This window comes from Diadema setosum, chromosome 18, assembly GCF_964275005.1.
Source record: "Diadema setosum chromosome 18, eeDiaSeto1, whole genome shotgun sequence".
In the NCBI taxonomy this organism is placed as follows: domain Eukaryota; kingdom Metazoa; phylum Echinodermata; class Echinoidea; order Diadematoida; family Diadematidae; genus Diadema; species Diadema setosum.
Window position 1 is genome coordinate 2,966,190 of NC_092702.1, and position 24,596 is coordinate 2,990,785.

The 24,596-nt window shown below is 38.7% G+C and overlaps 1 protein-coding gene and 1 pseudogene across 2 annotated transcripts in view; one reads left to right on the forward strand and one right to left on the reverse strand.

Annotated features, from left to right (window-relative positions):
• LOC140242122 (uncharacterized) overlaps positions 1 to 24,596 on the reverse strand; it is an 84,331-nt gene that overhangs the window by 7,350 nt on the left and 52,385 nt on the right. For both annotated transcript variants that reach the window (XM_072321886.1, XM_072321887.1), the window contains exons 3-5: positions 6,242 to 6,624; positions 5,152 to 5,814; positions 1,095 to 1,271 (exon numbers count right to left, since the gene is read on the reverse strand). In XM_072321886.1, coding sequence (XP_072177987.1) covers positions 1,095 to 1,271; positions 5,152 to 5,814; positions 6,242 to 6,565 — 1,164 coding nt within the window. In that variant the 5' untranslated portion in view covers positions 6,566 to 6,624. The remainder of the gene's footprint in view (positions 1 to 1,094; positions 1,272 to 5,151; positions 5,815 to 6,241; positions 6,625 to 24,596) is intronic.
• LOC140242128 (uncharacterized) lies at positions 17,561 to 18,268 on the forward strand (annotated as a pseudogene).

Genomic DNA, 24,596 nt, shown 5'->3' on the forward strand with positions numbered 1-24,596 from the left:
AAGCCCCTTCTTTACCGAAACCGTACCATCTCTTCAAGGTCTATCACTTCTTTTGAGGGTACTGACATTGAATCATGTAAGTTTATCTTTAGTTTTCACCCATTTATGAGAAACCTCTTCATCAGTCTAACTTCCTGTCATCCCCTCCCCTTTTTCTATATGAATATGGGGTGCGAAAGCTTCAACTGGTCATTACATTTCTCTACTCATCTCTAATTGTGCATGTCTTTGGCCAAGGTTTATAAGGTTTATACTGATTCAACGAGTATAATGTGAAACATACTTTATAATGAACATAATGACAAAGATTTAATTAACAGCATCAATAATGATGATTATGATGATGATAATAATATGAATTTTTTGTCCTAGTGCCTGTTAAAAAATGATTGTACGGACTTAAATAACAAATGATAACAATAACAAGGAGAGGAAAAAAGAAAAAGAAGGTGAAGGGGAAGTTTTGTTGGCTGTAAGTGTTATTAGAAGTGTCATTGTGTGTCACTTAACCCGTTGAAGATGAGTCCCGAGTATACTCGGGCAGGTGTCTATGGGAAATGCGTGTTGTAGCAAAATCAGTCCGTCCTCAACGGGTTAATGTCAACATCTTCTCATTTATTTTCAGTAGAGGACTATAAGCTAAATTATATATACTGTAAAAGCTGTTATTTCAGTAAGGGTTCAATTTTCGCGAAGTTTGCAAATCACTGTCGGTCCGCAATTCAACAACAAGCGAAAAGATCGCCATCTGAACTTTATCGCATGAAATTTGCAGTGTGAAAATATTGATATATGCTCTCTTTGTGGCATTTGGTGCCTTCTGAGCTGGCGTGAAACAGTGCCCATGGCTGGCCAGATATGGGCAGGCTAGTATGTCTAATGTTATGTGCATCTCTCAGATAGCCTTGGTGGCAAATTGCAAAAGCAACATCTTGTGAAAATGTCTGCAACCTCCTCATTTGTGAAAATATCTGTACGTGCAAATAACAGCTTTTACAGTATTTACCAGATGGATGCTGACACCTTTCCATTAACTTCAAGTAAAGGGCTATTAGCCAAATGATATACCAGTACTCTCCCACAATCCCTCTTACCTCCTGCTGCTGAGCCCTGTGCTGGGACTGGTCCGCCTCCTTCTCGTGGTGGAGCTGTGCCTGGAGGCGCGTGATGCGCCCCTCAAACTCCCTCCTCTTGTCTTCCTGGACCTGGAAGATGGTCTGTTCGTTGACCTCCATGGTGTCCCTCATGGCCACCAGCTGGTGCTTCATGTCCTGTGGAAGACAAAGACACAGACACAGACAACCATGAAACTTGGTGATGTCACGATGCTACTCTATATACCATATAATTAGCAAATCTAATTTTTCACAAATCTTGACTTCCCAACGACATCTTGGTAAAGTCAAATTCGTGATGGATGCAGAAATCAGGAAGCGTGCGCATCCATTCAAATCTGCACACCGAGACTTGAGCCCACTAAACTGTACTATTACGCACCTTTGCTCATGTCCTGTGCGTGCATTATGCGTGAATGTCACATACATGATGGGATCAGAGTTTATATTTTCACATGTTAAATTTGCAAATAGCATTAACTCATGAAAATTGGGAAAATTAATTCCCCTCGAAAAATAAGGTATACAATATCTACCGACACTGAGGGGTCTAAGAGCATGATATACAAAAAATAGTGCATTGATAACATTTCACATTATGTGTCATTCACCATTTTTTCTAATGAATTCTTAAACTTGCATGTTACAAATACACAATATTACTTCCAATATATGGTATTTGCTTTGTCTTGCACTGTTCTAGACTATACATTCTGCAGGCATAATTACAATTGTAGCTTCCATGAATTTCTAATTCATTTATGCTGTCAACTTCAGTGAAATAATACATCACATAGTGACTGGTATAGTGCACTCAAGACCATGCACTATTCATGTAATATTGCCTGAAGCTTGCAACCACAGCAGGGAGATGTAAAACATATTATGCTCCTTGCACTATACAGCAGAGCTTTGCAGAATTGAGACGGTAGCTGTACCTTGGGCAAATATAACACATCACAGAAAAATAGAATCCCCACAAGAACCTAACAATCATGATCTCAATAAAAGCCGGAGTGACCCTGAATTTTCAAGATACATTTCACTCATAGACATTCGATAAACCGATCAAAAAGCCTATGAAGAAAGACAACTGTTTCTTTTACTGTTCTGCATCCATGCACATAATATGGCCTCATAAAAAGGCAAAGTAAGTGATTCAGATGATTGTTTTCAAATAAAATAGCAAAACAGCAAAATAGATGCTTGTTTCCTCACACAGCCTTGCAGTTTTTCGTTCCAAAACCTTTCCGTGAATCCACCGGATGAATAGGATCAAATAAGAATTTACCTTCTGCGGCAAACGGGCAGTCCACACCAAGAGCGCACAAATCCTCCCAACAAAACGATTATGGGTCTACTTCAATTTGTGTACCTACTATCATCCTCTGAGGAAAGATACAGCTGAAATATCAAGGAAGCCCTGAATATATACACGGCTATCAAATACAAGCATGCTCTCTTGGCTTCACCTTGTGCCAGAGGAAGCCCCAACACTCCGAGGTGCAGAGAAATATAAGCCAGAGTCTTTCCAGCTTCATCCACCCCATCCCATCCAAGCATGCTGTGATTCATCTAATGAGACTAACTAGAACTTGGTTTCATATTACGCCTAAAAACAATTTAAATGTACGTAGGAACCCTCCCAACTTCTCGGCAAGAACAAAAACACAAAAACCAACTTCAACAGAGGTAACTGAAACTGCGAGATCATCTCTTTGTTTCCAAGACAGGAGATATTGTGTTTCTTTCACGAAAGGCATACACCCATATCACAAAACAATAATGTATTCTAATCCCTATACAGCATATATCAAGTGCCTATGACACAATCCAATTTTAAGAAAGGCATGTGGACTTTGAGGTACAAAATATACTGCATTGTGTCTCATTCTACTGTCATTCTTTCTTTATATTCACTCCTTTTTGATATTCTTTAACCAAATTTCAGAGTTGTATTTTTTTTTTTGTCATTTCAATGTAGACATCAATTGGCAATATCACAATTATTGTGGCATTAATGTCTAACCACACTTTTGAAGGATAAAAGCAAATGCCTGTGCAATCTGTCAATACATGTTCTGTAATCTGTATTGGGCAACCTCCTATTTCATGCACAAACTGTTCTCCAGGAATCTTTGAACATTTTGGTTGTAACATAGAGGTGTTATGTAACAATGACAAGATTGCAGGATACACCTTAGATGGATTGAAACAAGTGGCAAGAAATTGATAACATTTGCAAACTTCCCGATTCCAGGCCCCAACAGGCAACGAAGGGCAGATACATCAATTGGTTGCCTGGACCGTCATAAGAGGAAGCAGGCACAGGACTAGTTTAAGAGACCAGTTTCCTTGACAATCGCTGACAAGGTCATACTAAATGATGTGGAATGTGATGCAAGGGCCATCCTAAATACACCTAATTTATGTGAAGTTCCAACATGAGAAAACTTTTGGGGGAAATCAATGACTAAGCATGCTCGGCCGTGGTGGGTGAGATAAGGCCAATTGCTCCCTATAAACATCACATCACAATTGCAGATATACGACATTTGGACGGTCGGTGGGGTGGGGGGGGGGGGAGGGGAGGGGGAGGGTTGTAATAACCTTTCTGGAACTTAAGACAGAAAGGTGACAGACAAATATGCCTGCTATGTCTCCTGTCATCCTCCTATCAATATTAGTCATGGCATTTGGTACGGCATTCCAGATTTCAGCCAGCTTTTTCTATAAATAAAGTAAAGATATAAAAGAAGTTGGCACAGGTACTTCGGGTTGTGCGGGATGCCAGTCATTGCCTTCTGTAGAACAGAAAGTCTGCTTTGATAAAGATGATATACTAAAGACTTTATGCAGTCCCATGTCTCATTCTTGCCTGCCTCATTCTCTTTGCATCACTTCATGTTGTATGCAATTAAAGGAAGCCTTACACTCATGGGGATTGGTGCCCCACCCCCAATTTTACGTCATGTCTTGAAGATACATCCTATGGTATCAATAAGTTCAATACTGTTTGCACAACTCCGTAATGCAACCCTAAGGCCTCTTGCTGCTTAGTACATCAAATAGGGTAATGGAGTATATTCCTACATAAAAACAAGATGCTGTAAAACACACAGTACTTTGTGGAGTACGTGGATAGACCAAGCTGAGACACTGCAAAGCAGTAACTTGTGTTGCAACAAGTGACAGCATACATTGCCATTTTTAGGCTGTAGTGCATTCTCGATAACTAAAGCCTGGGATAACTCCACAACAATCAAGAAAGTGGATGATCATATTCTGGTTTCAGTTGAGTGAGAAGTTGTGTGGACTTAAATTCGCATCATGGCTGCATATTGAAATATGAGCTTTTATAAAGTACATTGAGACTCTACTTTTGTCCTTTCCAAAAGGTATTACATTTCTTCAACAAACCCCTATATCAAATTTCTTCTCAAACTGACATATGACACCAGATTAGTGTGAGTGGACCTCAAGCTCACATTACCTGCAGGTGTAAAGGAGAAGTATTGAGTACTTCACGCAAACTTACAATGTTACACACACGAAGTTGACCAAATTACAGTTGAACCTCTCTTATCCGGCCTCCCTTTATCCGGGTCTCTCTATTATACGGACGCAATCTCGCCGTGATTTTTGTTTTAATAATTACGGGAGGAAAGGGGGATTCCTAACTCCTTGAGAACTCCTACACAAACACACATGAATTACATATTACTTCGAACATGATTAACATACATTACATCAAATTTCCTTCCAAACTGCTTACCTTCAGACATTTTAACATCCCCAAACATCCCCAAATGTAACAACGAAAGGTTGCAGTTTACACATTACTACATGTGGTACTACAATTCGCTACACCAGTACATGTGTATGTATATGTACGTGTATAAAGCATTGAGTCTCCCGTATCCGGCCAAATCCCTTATCCGGATGAGCCCCGGTCCCGACTTGTCCGGATACGAGAGGTTCAACTGTACAGGAAATGCTTTCCATGCACAAACTATGTGGCAACACTTGATATTACCTGAACCTTATTCCGAAGAATCCTATTTTCCTCTACCAGGTTTGATTCTTCTGTGACCGAGGACACTGATGAAGGGGCGTAGACCTGCTCCTCTGCACTGCCATTGCTCCTCTGGCTTGACGAAAGATTTGGTTGACTGGCCTGTCTTGTCTCTAGACCATGATTGGCCTGCAGAGGACGGTGTTCGGGGTACACAGAATGGCTCTGGCTACGATGGCGCCCACTGGAGATCTTGCCCGGCACGGTCCCCGTGCCCTGGAAGTTGGCCCAGCCGCGGTTTAGGAAGTTCAGGGACTGGGCCTGATTGAGTTTCTGATGGAGGGCAGCCCGCGCGTCCCCGTGGTGGCCCCCAGATCCGGAGCCAGACAGCGAGTGGTGGTGATGGCTGTTGCTGGTGCTGTGGCTGTTCAAGCGGTACGGCTGCTGCACCGGCGAGATGTCCTGCAATGACATTGTCTTCGTCGGCGGCTTCCCAAAGTGGTTGCCGGTGGAGAAGCCATGGTTGTTGTTGGTCATGAGGATGTCTGGAGGATGTGCGTAGGTTGCCATGGTATCGGATAATGACGGAGACTGGGAAGAGCTATGTTTATAAGTCTCTGTTGGGGAAGTGTTGGGTGATGCAAATCTCACTGCGATTGGTCGAATGAGCTTCTTTTCTTTTGTCTGTACAAAGAGAAGAAGAAGAGTATGCAGGCTTGATTTGAAGCTCTACAAAATTCATTTTCAACATAACAAAAATCCTGTCTTCATCATGATCACAAAAATTAACCATTGACCAAATAACCCCCAAAATGATGGTTACAGAAACTTTTAAAAATCAGTTCTTTCATGCCTGATACATTCTTACTAGTTTAAGATGGACTAGTTCAACTGCATGTTAAATCAGCTTCAGCCCTGAAAGAGAGAGAAAAGCTGCTTAATGTAAAATCCACATTTTTTTCTTTGTCTTAAAAGGCATGTCTGGACTTCGTATTTCATTGAATCACATCTCCATAACTGAACATCATGGCAAGCCTTACTGAGAAAGCATTGCGGCAAATTTTTTCAACACTACATCCTGAAACAGAAAAAGCTTGGTTTGGCTGATCACCTTCTCAAGTTTCCCGCTGACAGGGGCCAGCTTTGGCGGACCGACTGACATCACCGACTCTGCATCGTCGTCGTTCAGAACCGCAGACTCCTCAAACACGGAGCTGTTGCTGTTGGTGGTGGTGTCGCTGAAATGGGAGCTGCCGCCGCGGTACCCACTGTCGGCCAGGAGACTGCTGGTACTGCCCATAGTGCCATTGCTGACGGTGGTTGGTGAGGCGTCGCCGGGGGCAACCAGGGAAGAGCCAGACGGGATGTGGATGAGGGAAGCCTGGTGGAGACCGTAGGATGAAGTGGAGGATGTCACCATACCACACGATGCCATGCTAGTCCCAAGCTCCACAAGCCATGGGGGGACTCTCTAAACCCGCCCTAACTGATTTCCTGCAGAAGGCAAATAATATTAATAGGGGAAATAAGTCAAATACTTAGCACTGGTTCACATCAGTATATTTTATATCATTATAAATCTAGCAGAAGAGGAAATGAAGTGAATACATATTGATATATATGGTCACCTACAAGGAAGTCAATATTCTCCATGTTTGCCTGAAACTACTGCCTGTCAATTAGTGAAATTGTTCTCTCAACAAAAGGCAAAAGTTTGAAAGTATTGATGCTCTGCTCACTGTAGAGCTAATGCATATATAACAACACAAATATTACCACTAAACTTTATTGACAATAATTTCTTAGATATTGAGAAAAGGTAAAGACATTTATTTTTGTCCAGTCTCCATTCAAGCAGATGATGACAGACAAAGCTTGCCATTCAACAAGATTTCTGCAAACATCTCATTTCGATGGAAAATAACAAATAGAACCACTTAAATCCCATTGTGACTCCTCAGGAATGACAAGGACTCCCTAGGGATTATACGTTCACATGACACCTCTCAAAACAAATGTCAGCTATCTGACAATGGCAGGATTGCAGGAGAAACAGAACACAGGAGTTATGCATGCTCTTGTTCAAACCCACCCCCAAACCAGGAGATCAATCTCCCTAGGAAACATGGCAACATCCAGCATGGCATTCCGCAGAACCCTCTTTTGGTCTGTTGATCAAGGGAAGGACTAAAGCACACATCAGGCCAGTGCTTCGGCACGATCCACAAATACTGTTAAATTGATGAGCGGCGTTGCAGCCTCAGAGCTAGTTACCGTGAAGGATCATGCTTCTATCGCCTATCACTTGGGCACTTTCACCAGAAAGACGATGAGATACGCTCTAAATGTCACAAGAATAGGGGATGTGCCGAAACGAAGGATGACACACTTTGCTATACACTAGCAATTTCATGCCTAATTAGTTAAATGAAAGTGAGGCTCAGAATACAAATGCCAAGATATGATAACAACTGACAAAAAGTCACATCCACAATATCGACCCTTCATCTATAAAATCACCAAGAAGGTTTAACCTTTGATATATCTACCCATATCACCCTGTGGGGGTAGGCATAAAAATAATTAGAACACTCAATTGGAATTTTGTCATAATGATATTTTTTGTGACCTCGGGAAGTAGCTTGTTCCAAGCAATACCATTTTAAAGGGATGGTAGAGTTGCGGTTGAGAGGGGTATTCAGGCTTTTTGTGAGATAATTAGAAACCACTTATAATATCAAAGAGCATATGATTCTAAGAGAAAATAAAACTTAATTTGATGAAAATTGCTTTGAAATGGCTAAGATATCCAAGAACAAAGTAAAACAAAGTTGTCCTAATAAAAGGTGGGTCCCACCTTCTACTAGGACCTCTTTGTTTTTGAATATCTCAGGCTTTTGAAAACCAATTTTAATCTCATAAGCTTTTAACTCCTCTTAGAACTGTATGCTCTTTGCTATTTCATACAGGACCAACATGTGGTTTCTACTCAATCTTGCCAAAAGTTAAAACCTGAGTGAATCCCCATCTCAAACAACACTACACCATCTCTTTAAATGACAAGAGTTGAAGTGCACATCTAACATGCTTTGACACAGGGGACATTGCAATTAAGTCCTATCGATGTAATGATAATATCATGTACGTGAAATGGCACAGACTAATAAGACATCTGAAGTTCCATTTTGGCTGACCTGGTTTCCTGAAATGTCCATGGACTCTCAAGATGCAATTTGCATTTTATATTTTGTTGATTGTCTTCCTCATGACAGACATACTTGAGAAATTTTAGATGAATGTTCGTTTAGTGATAGATTTTCATGATTTGATAAATGCATAAAACACAATCAGAATATACCTTCATATAGAGTCAGTGGAAAAAAAAACCCCAACAACACCCTAAATGGTGAATGTTTGGCAAAGGCATTAAAAAAGGGAATACATTGGCAGGCATTTCTTCAGGGCAATAAGGGTGTATCCCTTAACTATTCGAGTCACAAATTTCCACAATATCAATATTCTGTTGTTTGACTTTCTAACAAATCTACAACCCACTTTTCTACATTAGAATAAAATATACAAAAAATTCATGCAGCAAATATCTATAATAAAATGCATTATGCATTACTATGAGTGATAGAACAGAATCAGGAGGCATCTTGACACTGTGAGTCTTGAATCCTGATAAAACGCTAATGCTGATCATATCTCCACAAGTGACAAGATAAATGAGAGCATGAAGGCTCGAAGCCATAGTATTCCCATTGCAGCTGTCAATTTCCAAATGGCAGTATGATCATCATTCTACTTTCACAGATATTGTAACATGTCTCCTTTGATTGTTGTTTGTCTGTTTGTTTTTATTTCCAAAACAATAAAATCATACACAAAATAAACAGTGTTGAACATGACATAACTGAAACATGAATCAAGGTTGAAGTATCAAAATACAATGAAATCAAATTGACATGTGACAATGATGATAACATGTAACAGTGGATAGCCCATTTCAGATCTATCAACAAGATAGATCTGTTCTTCCATGGGGTCCAAGATTTATTATGATTATGACTATGAAATGAATAGTTTTATCTTAGCAACATTTTTACATGATTCTCATTTTATGGTGGTTTTTCAAGACTTCACTTGTGAATGCATTAGAGGAGCACCTTTCTTTCACAGTGCTGGTTCACACTGCTTAATACCCAAACAACTGGGTGGGGCCATAAAATACCCAAAGCCGATGATTGATAATGTCATGGAAGGCATAAACACACATATCCCAATGTTATATTAGGTAGTCAACCTTAAATACACAGTATGAAGAAACATAACAAGCACAAACCTAGCCCTTTCTCAAACTGCCATCAGACCAAGTGGCTTATTTATGACTGGAGACATTCATGGGGCACATCATCCCCCATCATTCTGGCTGATGGGGTAACCATGTACCATAAATGACAAGGTCACACAAACAAATCATGTGGGAGAAGGAATTGGACTCCAGTAAAGTTCTACTAACATGGATTCATCTGTGATGGCTGAAATCATAAGGGCTTTAACTTCAATTTGCTTTACTTCTATATTTGTATGTATCCCTCCTTCATAAACCCAGGTCAATCCAGTGCCCATTCACAAGGGCCATCGTTTAGCATGTTAGCATGTCAAACCTGACCCCACCTGTGCTACATGTAGGTAAGAAGAACAGATTGAGACCCTAGACTTTGTGCAAAGTTCTCACTTGTTAGTGAGACAGTTACTATTCTCTCAATTTACAATGTGTCATATTGACTAACTGGGCCTTGGCAAAATCGTCACCAAATAGTCTCATCACAGGATACGACCATTCTAATGTGTTCATTTTGTATTTAATACGCTATACTGCAAGATGATAGTAAACTTTCATTTCCCCAGTCTTCTTTACTTTCCATTGTAACTAAGCAGTGGTGACCACTGGACTTTTAGAACCCAGTATAGCAACAGCTGGGTAATTGTATTCACAACAATTAAATCAAGTTGTAAAAGCAAAAAAGTTTATTGAGGAACTGACATGCAGCATGGGTGAGGAAAATATGTAAATAGTCACAAGATAATGATAGATTCAAAGTAACAGTCATCAACACTCAATATTGTATTTAGGTTCTATCAAAGGACGCTTTTAGGAATTTTCCCTCATACCAAGCCTCGCCTTTTGTCAGACAGAATCCAAGAACTACACAAACCATGGGCAAATATTGAAATTGATGGACACAGATGTGCTAAAGAAGAGTCATCAAAATATCTGACTATAAATAAAAAGAACAAAGAAAAATGCAAAGACACATTTTGTCAGTTATTGCAATGGATAATGTATAACCCTTTTAGAGGCACCATAGCCAATACATATTCCTGATTCATTCCAAAACCTACGGGGTCCCACAAGTCAGCTCCCATTAACCTACAGCCTGTGAGAGTTGAACTGTCTGTGTGTGGTCCATTTAGCCATGATAATTTTCCATTTCACTGTAGCTTTTGAACTTTGACAAGGCTGCAGAATGTGCAATGCCACTGCTTGCCACATGAAGTCTCAGATAAGCAACTTGACCTCACATTCAGCACTCCGGTAAATTCTGCATCATGAAATCCACACAAGAAATCTACTAAGGCATCAAACCAATTTTCCATGATCACTTTATCCACACTCTTATACATGGCAATGTACTGATTGAAATTTGGGTGTGAAGATTCAAGAGATGGGCTACATTGTGCAGGAAAATAGTATATCACATGAAATGTAGACAGCATATTTTTCTGTACTACATCAATAAATCAGTCCAGATGTCTGGACGTAAGGTTAGATGTGTCTCAGAACATAGGATGGAATACGTGACTAGAATACCCACGCCTGTCGGTTATAAAGTGACATGATTATACACTGTACAGGAGCCTGTGGGTCACACGAAAGCTGCTTCTTCATTCAGCTGGAATAACACCGACTCAAAAAATCCACATCATGATGGAATTGAGAGAAAATTTAGGAAGACATGACCAATCAAAGAGAGGATGACAAGACCTGGTTCAATGCTTGCAGGAATGATTTTCTTTTCATTCTTGGTGGCATATGATGCATGCATACGGTGATATCTACAGGAGGTGTGAGTTGAGAGGGGCTTTAAAGTTTGTGTGTCCCTTTTGCAATCCTGAAAATTAGATTCTTTTTATAAGCTGGTGTATTGTGGAGGTAGGAAATTCAGACCTTTCCTCAGAATAATACAACTGGAAACTTCTATATGATGAAGGGGGTAAACAATACTAAAGATTTCCAATGAATCTAAATTTGGACCCCAAACAAATTCCAATTGTTATTCTAAATAAAGGTGTGCGAGCTATTGCTGTGAGAACTGTGAGATAATTCCTGTATCTGGGAAAGACACGGATGAAAACTGGTATGATGATGATGATGATGATGATTCTCAGTACAAAAGAGGAGGGGTATTACCATATGATTTCATACGCAATGTTAGGAGACATTATTCTTCAATCATGCAAAAATTTTGTGATGTTTGCAAAAGGGATATATGACCTTTTCAAAGCACTAAGTCTTCATAAACCATAAATCAAAACTGTGTAAGTGTGCTTTACGGTCATACATCAAGCAGGGTTCAACACTAACTTTTTCCTCTATTGGCCTATTTGGGGCACTAAAATCTTAAATTCTGACATTTTTGGGGACCAAAAAAGAAATGTAGTGGCCTAAAATGAATAAAAACATAACAATCAATTTGAATCTTAAGTGCCCAATCGGGCCACCAAAAGATAGCCTTTTGGGAAATTTGATGGCCAAACATCAATTTTCAGTGGTTCCGGACCACACCTAGTGTAGAACCCTGGTAAGGTTCAATACCTCGAACAAGTAGCCTACTTACCTAACAATCCACTTGAACACAGTATTCCAGAAATTCTGTACAAATATAATTTCTTACTGCTGCTCAAAATTTGCTCACTAACTCAGGACTCATTGAAAAGCTCAACTGAAGTTAATGGCCTGAATGGGTGAATGCTTTCAAGAAGTCATGAAAGGGCTGGCATACACAAACATGCATCAATTATTATTTAGACGTGCAAAACTCGCACAGGGCTCATGCCGATGTGTGTCACAGGTACAAAATTTGAAGTCTAAAAGTGCAGGTAAACATGTATTCATACATTGAAATTCAATTCTCTGTTAAAATGCTGTGTCGGGTTTCAAAACACCCAGTCGAGTAGTAATGTCTCTGAAGAAAGCATTGGCTTGTTTACTTCTAATCTTGTTATATCATCCAAATCTTTTACTAGTTCAGCCACAAACACCAAAATATCAACAGAGGCAATATCAATAGCAATGCTATTGAAATATGACAAGGAATAAATGGCTACCTGCCAACTTTTCACCTTCGTCGAAAATGTGAACACCACTACCACAATCATTGCCCTAATGTGCTGGAACAGAGCTATTCTTCTTCCCAGACAATGCAGGCAATTGAATGAAGAGCTGAAAATAGACAAGAATTCTGCCAACCATGGAAACTACACTTTATATCCTGCTTTCGGGGTAAATTCATGTCATAATAAACACAATTCACCCATAAATTTCACCTCTTTAGGGTTATTTTGCGGACACACCAGACAACTGCCAATATTATGCAGGCGGAGATGATGCACAACAGCATGGTTTGGTAATCCATCAAGGTATGTATTGTCATGTCATCTTGAAGAAACATGGTCTAGTCACAAAGCAGTCAATTTTGCATCTTTCACCTTTCAAATGTTCCTATCTGATCATTGGATTGACTTAACAGTCTCAGAGTCAAATAAGGCTGCATTTATCAACTTTCCGATGTGTGAAATGCGTTTCAATACCCACTATCAAAACGTGTTTGCAAACACCTTTCGGATCGCATTTCTCAAGAGTTCTTGCATTGATCAACTCTGTCGTGAGTCGACTGGGAGGCCTTGTCACTGCACAGCTCCATTGCGCAGTTTGACCCAAGGAGCAGAGATGTGTAGTTAGCAGTGGCTGCTGTGGGCAGGACTAGCTATAAACACATTTCAAATCGATTGCATTTATTGACTCTACAGAAACCTGCTTCTGGCTCAAAAGTGTTTGTGATTGGTGATTGCCCTTTTTACCTATGCATTTATCAACTGCCCAAAACTTCCTTGAAAGTTGTTCAGAAACCTCAGTTCTGTGCATTTGAAAGGTGTGTTGATAAACACACCCTAAGACTCTGCACTTATCATGTATGGGCAACCTAAATCTATTACAAGAACAAGATACTTTCAAGGCTGCTAGGCTATTATTGTAGACACCAATGTGATATACTTTTTCACTTTTTGCCGGAAAAAGCGGCCTCAATTGGCCTCAATCATCATCAAATCATGCAAATTTATGGACAATCCTGTCTATGTACGGTGTACCTCTTTTGGGAAAACTTTTCCACTTCACCTCACACATGGTAGCATTGCCTGTATTGTTTATTCGCATCGCTATGGCTACCACTGAATACAGCACAAGAACAGTCTGATTGATTTGAGCACATTTGGGTCACCACCAGGTTGTTAAGTCTGGCATCCCTTTATTTTTTGGCAGAAGCTGAAGTAAAGTTTCATAGAGGAAAATGGTTCGAACTGACAGCTGTCAAGCTCCGTCAATCAGTTTCTTGTCAAGTCTGCAGTACAGTTCTGTTGTACAACAGAAATAGTGACTCATTCATCATTTGCTTGAGAGCACAAAATATTGACTAAGTGTGAGTCTTACAAGTGTATGCTGTGACCAAAGGTTTCGGCATGTCTCTGTTAAACTTCATGGGTCATCCATCACTCTCTCTGACCCTCATGGTGGTCAATACTTGCATATTGGCAAAGGTCATCACAGAAGAAGCAATATTTCTTCCTTCCTGTGCAAGTCCACACCGTGGTTCAGTTAGTTTTAATAAAATTAAGAATAATGAAACAGACAGACCTACATTGTACATGTATGAGAAGAAAGAAATGGACTTTCAAAGTTTTACAGTTTTTTTTTTTTTTTTTTTAATCAAAGCAGTGATGGGTAGATCAGAGGAGTTATGTTGTCACTGCCTATCTTCACTAAATTCCACTTTTGACCTGACATAAAAAAAAGAGAAATTTGTACCCTCAGCATCACTTTTTTGTTGTGTTGTGATTACCTAGCAATTATGATTTTGGGGATGGAAAGACTTCTAGTGGCTAAGTTATCAACAAAACACATAACTTTAGGATATTTTTGTGCACACATCCCAATGGAACAGTTGTAAGCTGATGAATCACTGCCTCAGTCAATTTGCATTATGTGTTCATTGCTCACAATATTTAACCACTCAATGAAGACATATGGAACTGTAACAAAATTCTACAACTTTCTTAGTTTAGGTCCAATTTCCACGAAAATTCAACAGTTTTTTTTTTTTTTTTATTTGATCTTACTCTGGTTATGCAAGTCAAATTGGACATGATGCAGAAGCATACTTCAACTGAACTGTCATCTTGTCTGATATGTCAAGAAAAGAAGGTTTGCATCAAAAAACTCCACTAGCAAAGAGCAAAAAAGAAAGAAAGAAAAAGACTTGCACTAATTAGTCATGTGATCATGAAAATCAATTAGTCATTTCCTTTGCAGGTCTGACAGAAGATATAATTCATGATAAGACTAATGATGTAATTCACACTTGCCATGTGTTGCTTGTGTGAATATGGAACTCTGATATCCCAGTATCTCCCGTTCACTCACACACCCAGTAATCATGTCACATCCAATATTTGAATGGAACAGAGTGCATAAACAGCAAGAAAATGACAAATAAGTAATCAAGGCAACTGACAACTTAATCTGATATTCACACCACTGTACAATGTAAAGAAGATTTGAATATTAAGTCTTGCAGGCTCAATGTATTATACAACAAATTACATATTAACCCGTTGAAGACGAGTCCCGAGTATACTCGGGCAAGTGTCTATGGGAAATGCATGTTGTAGCAAAATCAAACCGTCCTCAACGGGTTTATAGAGCTGCAGTTTTTCATCTCACACAAGTTTAATATTTCTCCTGAGGTAAAAAGAGGATAATGTTTGACTGACAAAGAACCTAAAATGCGCAAACATACAAATCAGATTAAACCTTGACTAACTATCAAATCTTATCATCAACTTCATTTGTAATCAATGAGACAATCCATTTTTCTGTGAAAGTTGTATCATTTGTTCACAAAAAAAAATAAAAAAATAAAAAAATCCTGAGTTAAAAAAGACATTTACATTATGAATATATGACAATTATCAAATCCAAAGTTAGACATCACAAAAGACAATTTGAAGATGATTAGACAACAACATTAATAGAAAGCCCCTTTCATAAAGTTGGAGTCATTGGACAAATGGTGCTTCACTGCTATCTGTACCGTTGTATGATACTATGTCACAGGAAGGGGAATTAAATGCCTGGGAAAAATACACACATCAGGGAATAATTTTCCTGGTATAGCATTGCAATTTGTTGTGTATTTTTCATGCCACTGCTATACAAACTATCTTTTGTGTAGCAGTTTTCTTCCATAGAAGTGTACAGGATACCATCTGAAATATTGTTCATCAACTGATATTGCTACTCAAATTCGAGTTGGATAGTTTTTCCCTGCACATAATATTCTTCTTCCAAAGCCCCCTTGGAGTAAGGAAAGGGACAAAGTGAAGGGTCCTGTTTCATTTAGTATTTCTAGAATTCATATCACATGCCTTGCATTCAAGGCAGTTGAAACAAATAGCAAACATGATTCATATTGAATCATAATAGCACAATAATACTTTCTTCTCTATTAACACTACTCATAACATACAACACACTCTCTCCATTTTTAACCACTGTCCCTCTGGAAAACAGCTCCCCAAACAGTCAGTCCGCAGCGTCGTATGCTAATGAGCAAATCCACCGAATTTATTCCACGCGCAGGAATTCTGCGCATGTGTCTGGCGACGAGGCTTTTCGTCGACGCAAAATGTATATCCCCAACATCGCTCGTTGTTACGTTGCCATGAACCTGTTTCCGGAGCCGTGACCGGGTAAGTCTTGCAGTCCAATAAAAGACGATTAATTCCATACTTTTTTTAGCCGAATTTGACACTTTTTGAGGGAGATACAATGGATATAAGAAGCTGCTTGCGATAGAATCTGATTTTGACATGCACTGATACATTGCTGGATCCTGACCCATCTACAACTCCTATGGTTATTTTAATCAGTTATTTGAATAGATGAGATTCTAGCGGAAATTTTGATACCAGCCTCATTTTGGCTCAAAAATAAACGAAGTGATCAAAATTGCACCCAAAGTCGAAGCAAATTTCCGAAAATATTGGTTTTGCGATGCCATCTGTATGCATGTAGGGTCACGTGACCTTCACGTTAACGAGAATTCCGGACTCGATTTTGTCTCTGCAGTGGCAAGTTTTGATCGCGCACGCACTGGCCGTAGTCCCGTATGTACAATTAGATGTCCTGTTCTGTAAAATAGTCGTCCACGGTATCGTATCACAGCTAGCGCTACTACTGGTTAGAACTGAAAGTACAGAGATCGATATAGATCATGACAGAGTACGATCTACTATAACTATACACAGCCCAGTCGCTGTTTCGCATAGCGTAACAGTGTCTGGTCGGGCTAGATCTACTAGTAAAATGTACATGACATCAGTCAATTTCCCTTGTTGTATTTGGCATAGACCCTGCACTATTTTATTATCATTATTATCATTATTTTTAATAGAACCAACAGTTAAGTTCTACATTCTATAGTTTGATGAATTCAAAATACATTATGATGGTATGGGAATATGTACAATCATAATAATGTACCACCTCATACTAGTCATACTATCACAGTTGTAGCATTAGCATTTTGACAATTTGAATACAATGGGGTGATGTACCAATGTTTTTGTGACAAATGAAATATTATTTACTTCTGGTTCCACTGTGTTTTAATAGACTTGACAAATGCATGTTTCGTATACTACGTTCATGCCAAATGTCATTTTATTTTCATCTCAATTGTTGCTATTTCACTTTTTTCTTTTGCCTCTTTGTAAAATTTCTATAATGATCTTTGAACAATACAAAGACAATGCTCTCCTTTATAAATGCCATTGGAATTGAACTGTATAAATTCCAGTTGTATACATTTTTGCAATTAGTTTCATTCCTGACAAATATTTAGAATAATTATAATTGTTGTGTAATTGAATTGTACTGTAGTCCTTCTCAAAGTATATATATTTTTTGAACTCTGAATTAACCTTTCAGCACCAACCCCTTGCGAGATGTGTGCCACAAAAGCAGCTTCTTGCCAAAGGTGTATGAAGACACCAACCAAACACCATCTCCTGCCCCAAGCCAACAATGCCCCACCAAGCCAGCCACTGTGGGGACACCAACCCAGTCAGCTCCTGCTCTACGCCAAGAGTGCTCAAGAGACAGAACATCCAAGCGTGTGACCCTCCCGCAGGAACTGGTAAATTGGATACAGGATTGCATCTGTAAATTATAATTCTTGCTCTTTTCAACTTGCACTCAAGTTCCTCAAACAGGGATTAATAAATTGAAATTTTAGTTGGTACAGTTGTATTGTAAATTTTTGTTAATGATTATTGAGCAATAGAAAAAGTGTAATGTTCTTATTTAAGATGCCACTGAACGTTAAGTCATGAAATTTAATTGTACACATTTTAAGAGTAGTCAAATGAATTATGAGCAGTAGCTTGAATGACTGTAATCCTTCTCTGGCTGTCATGTAATTGTAGTTCTTCTTGAAGAATATTTTTTAAACTCTGATTTGCCTTTCAGCACCAACCCCTTACCAAATATGTGCCACAAAAGCAGCTTCTTGCCAAAGGTGTATGAAGACACCAACCAAACACCATCTCCCCTGCCCCAAGCCAACAATGCCTTACCAAGCCAGCCACTGCATGGATACCAACCCCGTCACTGCAGGGATACCAACCCAGTCAGCTCTTGCTCAACGCCAAGAGTGCTCAAGAGATGGAACATGCCGGAAATGCTCCATTACAGCTTGTTTGTTTGACCCTCCCGCAGGAACTGGTAAATTGAATGCTGTACAGGATTGCATCTGTAAATTATTATTCTAGTTAAACCCATTTTGTTTGGTCAGTATAACACTCAAGGTGTATCCCCAAGTCAGTAGAATGCTCATGAAGATCAACTGCTGCCCCCTCATTCTGCTCTTAGGTTTCACAGGTTGTAATCATGCTGGGTGAGAACTGTCTGGGCAAATGCCCCAGACATGTCCCACTATTCATGTATCCAGACATCACTCAATATGGCTGCTTTTCAGTTATTCAGGAAAAACTCAGGACTTTTTTGGGATTTACAAGAGACATTGAACAAAGAAGAAATAATGTTGCATATTTAACAAGACAATGTTGATGTAAGAAAAATAAGTGTGTGAATAAGCAGTGCAAATGTAAAAAACAGGGGCAAAATTGTGGTCCTGGTTGTACATGCAGGAATTTTACAAATTTAGATAACCATGTAATTATGGAAAGTGAAGGTAGTGATAGTGACAATGTAAAATCTAGACACTGCAGATTTGTCTGAAAATGGTATAGCCTTGCTTGCATTGTGATCAAAGTTGCACAAACCAAGCATATGTGCATTTATACCTGTTTACAGAAACTTCTTTCTATTTCTTTTGTTTCAACAAAAAATTAAGGGGGGGGGGGTGTGCGCCGGTTGCGGTCCTCCCTGGATCCGCCACTGTGAAGATGTGTCAGTCAGTTTTGATAAGTTATTTTGTCTAATGCAGTATGTGAAGAATGTGTGTGAATAATGAACATGTATTCATCTAAGAGCAATCCTACCTCTGCATACTACTAGTATACTGATTCTTTGTTTTAGCTTTCTCGTTTAAAGCCTGTATTGTAGTTTATACATTTATGAATTATGTTATTTGCCCTAGGTTTGTGTGGCAAACTAAAGTTTTGATGGGCAGAATGTGACCAAATACCTACCCTCATCAAATTTGAAGTTCCACATACTGTAACAGTGGATATTTTCGCGCTTGGCCGGGTAAGAAGAGTTTCGCGTGATTTTAATTCCACGGAATCAAGACATCCCACACAGGAATATATGGCAAGCAAAAATATCCACATACTTTTATTTTCGCGCTAGTTTTTTGGTTGCGCGATATGCACGAAAATTTCAACAACGCCAAAATTTCCACTTTTACAGTAATCATTCTCTTACAAAGCTTTTATGTATGTGAAAAGGAAAGGACAAATACAGGTGTATCACTGAAAGTAGCTGTGTATGACAAAGGAGGTACTAAGCCTCCTTGGTATGGTATTATATTGTATGTATAATAGATACCAGGCATGCAGCCAACATTTTTAAAGACACGTATAAGATTGGGAGAGAACTGGAATAACGAAATGTTGGACATCAGATACCTCAGTCTATGAAAATGTGAGTTATATACAGCTGAGTTATTACACTGAGAAATACGCGTGTTGTCACAATCATTCCTATGACTACCACTTATGTATGATACACTTACATGCGTTGATGATCTGATTGGTTAAGCATGTACAAATTCATGTGGTTGCTATCATTATTACATCATAATAATACAAATTGATCTTGACTGCAAGTCAGCATGCTCATAAGAAACGCACAATGCCTCTACTCAGATACCACACTCGGGCATTGCCATAAGCATTCCCCATGACTACCACTTTAAAGGAAATATTCATTTTGTTTATTTTCATAATTGTTATTGTGAACCCTGAGGAAGACATTCATGTATTCTTCGAAAATTCAGCCTGAATAAATAGCGCTGTTGGACTGAAATGCATTACTACTCTACTTCGCCATCTTTCATATACTGTATAATAGTCCGTCACTGGGGTGACAAGACCTTGTATCTGCAATTTTGGTGAAAATGACTTTTTTGGATTAATGGTCAAATAATGGGTTAAGTGATGTCCTGTCCAAATCCCAACTGTCTTACTCCAAAAATGAAGCCACCACGGCATGTCAAAGGAAAGGCTATCCCATTCGCTACAGTGCTTTGGCCGCCATGTTTTTTGGCTCTCCTGAACCTTTGACATTTTGTAGATACGTGGTCTTGTCGCCCCAGCGACAATATATATATATATATATATATATATATATATATATATATATATATATATATATATATATATATATATATATATATATATATATATATATATATATATATATATATAGCATATATATATGCTGTTCTTGCCAAATACATGTAGTACTAGTGGTACATGTGCCTTAAAAGATGTGAACAACCAACCTTGCCAACAGAAATGTTTTTGTTTTGTTTGTTTTTTTGCATCACATCCTGTTTAACAAAGAGCAATAATGTTTACAATATTTTGTTAGTTTGTTATGAACTTTAGGGTAATCCGTATGATAATGAAAAGTTTTTTCCTGTCATCCTATACTGCCAAGTAGTTGAAAAGATAATGCAGAATAACTGAAGAGCGTTGTGGAAACTGGGTAAAGGAGAGAGAAAGAAAGAGAGAGAGATGTCCAGTTTAAGGAGGGGAAAACAAGCAAGAGTGTGAAAGTCGTGTCTTGTGGAATTTGAATGTGGATTTCAAATCACTGTAAATTAATGAATGCTACACTGATGATTACTTTTTTCTGTTTTGATAAAAAGGCTCGAGTACACAAACATGTACATCAATCTGTACAATCCATAGTAGATTTTCAGCTTTTGTTCTCTTGTCTTGCCAGCAGCTTGCTTCCATCCACCAGAGACAAAAGATGAAATGTAAAAAATAATAATAATAATAATAATAATAATAATAAAATATGAAAGATATATACATTGTATTTAAATATCTAAGAACATAACAGATCCGCAAGGAAGCCAGCTTGCTTTGACTATCGTCATTCTCTGAGTCCCATCAGTGATTAGTTACCACAGCCTATGTACCGTCTTGTCATCTGGACACTACAATGACCAATGCACCCATTCACACAAGCGTCCAGAGAAATACAAGTACACCTATGCAGGACTAGTACTACCACTGGCTGCTGCTGCTGCTGGCACTACTGGTATGGTATTACAAGTGTACTAGTACTAGGTCTACTAATGTACTAGTAGTCCACTACTACTATAGCTACTACAGTGTACTAGTACTACTATTAGTGCTACTACTACTACTATAGCTACTTACTACAGTGTACTACTACTAGTTCATAACCTTCATAGGCACGTATAGATATACACGTGATACTTCTTACGGAAATACCTGCTTCTGTGGTTCACCGCAGCGAGTGTTCGGTGCAGTTACCGAACTGCAATCGCTGCAATCGCAACACTGCAAAACGAATACTTGGGACTACACTGACGGGTTCGTGTTTGCACTCTGTATATATTCACATTCTTCTGTCGATTCCTTCATTTATTTTGATCGATTGGACTCATCAAAAGACGAGATACATACTGAAATGTGATAATAAGTGTTCAAATCAACTTCAAAATGGTTTGATGTTAGTCTATAAACAGTTAGTTTTACGTCGGGCCCGGCAAAAGCAGAAGCCGTAAGTGGAGATTCACTATGACGTCATTCATGGCAGCCTCTGCAGACGGTAATCGACCAATCACAGCACAAGGAAATCGGATTGTCTTCATTAGGGCTAGTTGACAGTGTAGTTGCTCTAGATTTTGCTGGATCCTGACCCATCTACACGAAATGACCCATAAAGAGTTACATTTTTCGATTGATTGATACATTTCCCCCCATTTCGTGATGCTTTTTTATTAACTCATTGTCTAGAAAAGTGAAATTTACCGGATGATTTTGAATTGAATTATTTTTTTTTCAACACGATTTTTGATGTGAAATTATAAAATGTTATCGCAGTCTTTTGTACTTGATATTATGATTTCTGAAAAATTCAGAATTTCGCTGATCATCTTCAAAAAAACCTGGTTTGATATCATGCACATGAAGTGAAATATCGCAGATTGAAAACCAGTCCTCGAACACGGCACGAGAGACCATTTCAAGGTCACACCGCTGCGCTGTAGAATGATTTAGACACATTTTCGCGACGCTGCCGGCTGGCTGCAAACCAGCCCCTCCCACTAATAGACTGTCCCACTTACATATTATTCAAAGTGCACTGCCCTCATCAATAACTGATCATCCAAGGCCTCTATTCAAGTACCTCCTGGGTAAAGATTGCTGACCACCATGCACCATAGGTTGATATCATTACACGTTCATTGTTTGATCACTTTATTCCAGTGTCAGCCAGGAGTAAACACTTCACTTTTCCCACTACAGAATGCATGCTCAAGAAATTCAGACTTTATAAACGAAAAATCCCGACAAACATGCCAGCAAATTGGATTTAATATCCGTGCAAACAACATTTGAATATATTGATCTACCACTCATGGTTTTAAGTGATACCCATTGAGGTCGGTCATAGTCTAACTAACAGACCAATTTCTTACATTGATGAACCAAATGTGACAATCTACTCTTAATACCTATCTCCTGATTTGACACATCAATGTCAATCAAGTGGTAAGATAACAACAACAAAAATCAGTGGAGAGTTCATTCAACTCAGCTGAATGGCTGCAATGTCACCAAAAACAAAAGATTTGTAAAAAATCTAGATAAAATAGTTCCACATATCTGATTTCCTGTATGTCGACAGCTGTTGTAACACATCAACAGTGTTCTCAAAATGTATGGGGGAACTTCAAAACTCATGACGAAGATTATGGAAATATAAATTCTCACCAGATTGCTGTAACATACAACAATAATGCATTGATAAATCCATTCGTATTCTACAATTGAATTCAATTTACACCGCTTCTCAGAAAGCAATGAATGTTTGTGAGCAAATAACCATGGGACTAACTGCATGAAGTCCCCATTGAAGGACTCCTCTTGTTCGTCATCGATGCGGTTGGTTTTTGTTATTAGTGATCTGAATTGGCTGCAGAACCTTGCAAACATGTTTGCAGCCATGGGCAAATATATTTTTACAGTTGATGAAACATTCAGGTCAAAGAGAGCCCAGCTCTGTAAGTGTGCTTATGCAAACTAAACAATGAGGTTTTCTACATAATCTCTTCAAACAACCAAAGCCTGTCTTAGTCTTTCAAATGGCATTGTTGACTGCAGGTTAAAAACAAATACCTGAGTATACATGGTTAAAAGTAATGACAGAAAGAAGTGAAAAAAAAAAACATTGAAAGAAAAAGGGCATTAATTCTGCTCATATTCTGTACCTCAATATATTCTAATACACCAAACAATAGCTATATAGTGCTTAAATCTTTGTGTTATTCTAAAATCATGAAATATTTTTCATAAAAAACAAATGAACAAACAAAAAGAAATACATGTTTCATTACATATAATTAAAACTACACATCAGAATTGAATGACATGATTTTGAAATGGGATTTCCAATGACGCTGAAAAGTTAGTGAAGTAGGCCTAATACCAAACTGTTTCAATCCTGTTCATCTGACTTAGGCCTCCATAAATTGCAAATAGCAAGGAAAGATAGTGCATGACAATGTCCCCTCCTCCAATAGCATTATGCAAACATAAGCTTGCCTTTGAGAGCTAGGGATCAAAACCAGTTCAGCCCATCACTTGAGCCACTGCAAGAAAAGATGCATCACAACGAAATTTCAGGTGGTACCATAAATGTCACAAGTACTTGATTTTGATGCTAACCCCTCTTGGTAAACATTCAGCAAAAAACCCTGACTGGAAGTTTAGTGGATGCACAATCACCTGTTACTCATCCACCAAGTACACTCTGACGAAGCCAATAAATCCCAGAGACTATGACTAGCTGACCACAATTGAGACTTAAAGGAAGGATCAAGATCAAGGGACTTTAATTAGCACCTCTATGCCTTTTGCCCATCAAGAGGAGGTGATACCAAGTGTTACAGGGAGGATGACCGGATGACCAATGCAGATAACTGGATAGGGAATCCATGGATCAACTGCCCAATCATAACCATGAAAGCAAGAGCTATTAAGTATAAGGTCGCCTATCTACAAGGCCTGTGAATAAAAATAGAAAGAATCAATCACTATTACCTACACAGACTAGTCTACTGAACACAGTGGTTTGTAGACAATTACCATGTGTAAAATATCATAGCACAGTAGGTCTTCAAAGTCATTGTGGATGAACCCATGCTTTCATATCAGAGTACCGATTAATCATCATATAATAAACATGGAATATGCATCTCTGAAAAGCTTAGGTCGAGCAAAATTTGGCACAGGACAAAATGTTACAGCCACTTGAACAAAGTATTCCCTATAATGTGAAAAATCTCAAGTTTCTATGCCCTTCACACCATACAGTGTGCTGAAATTAG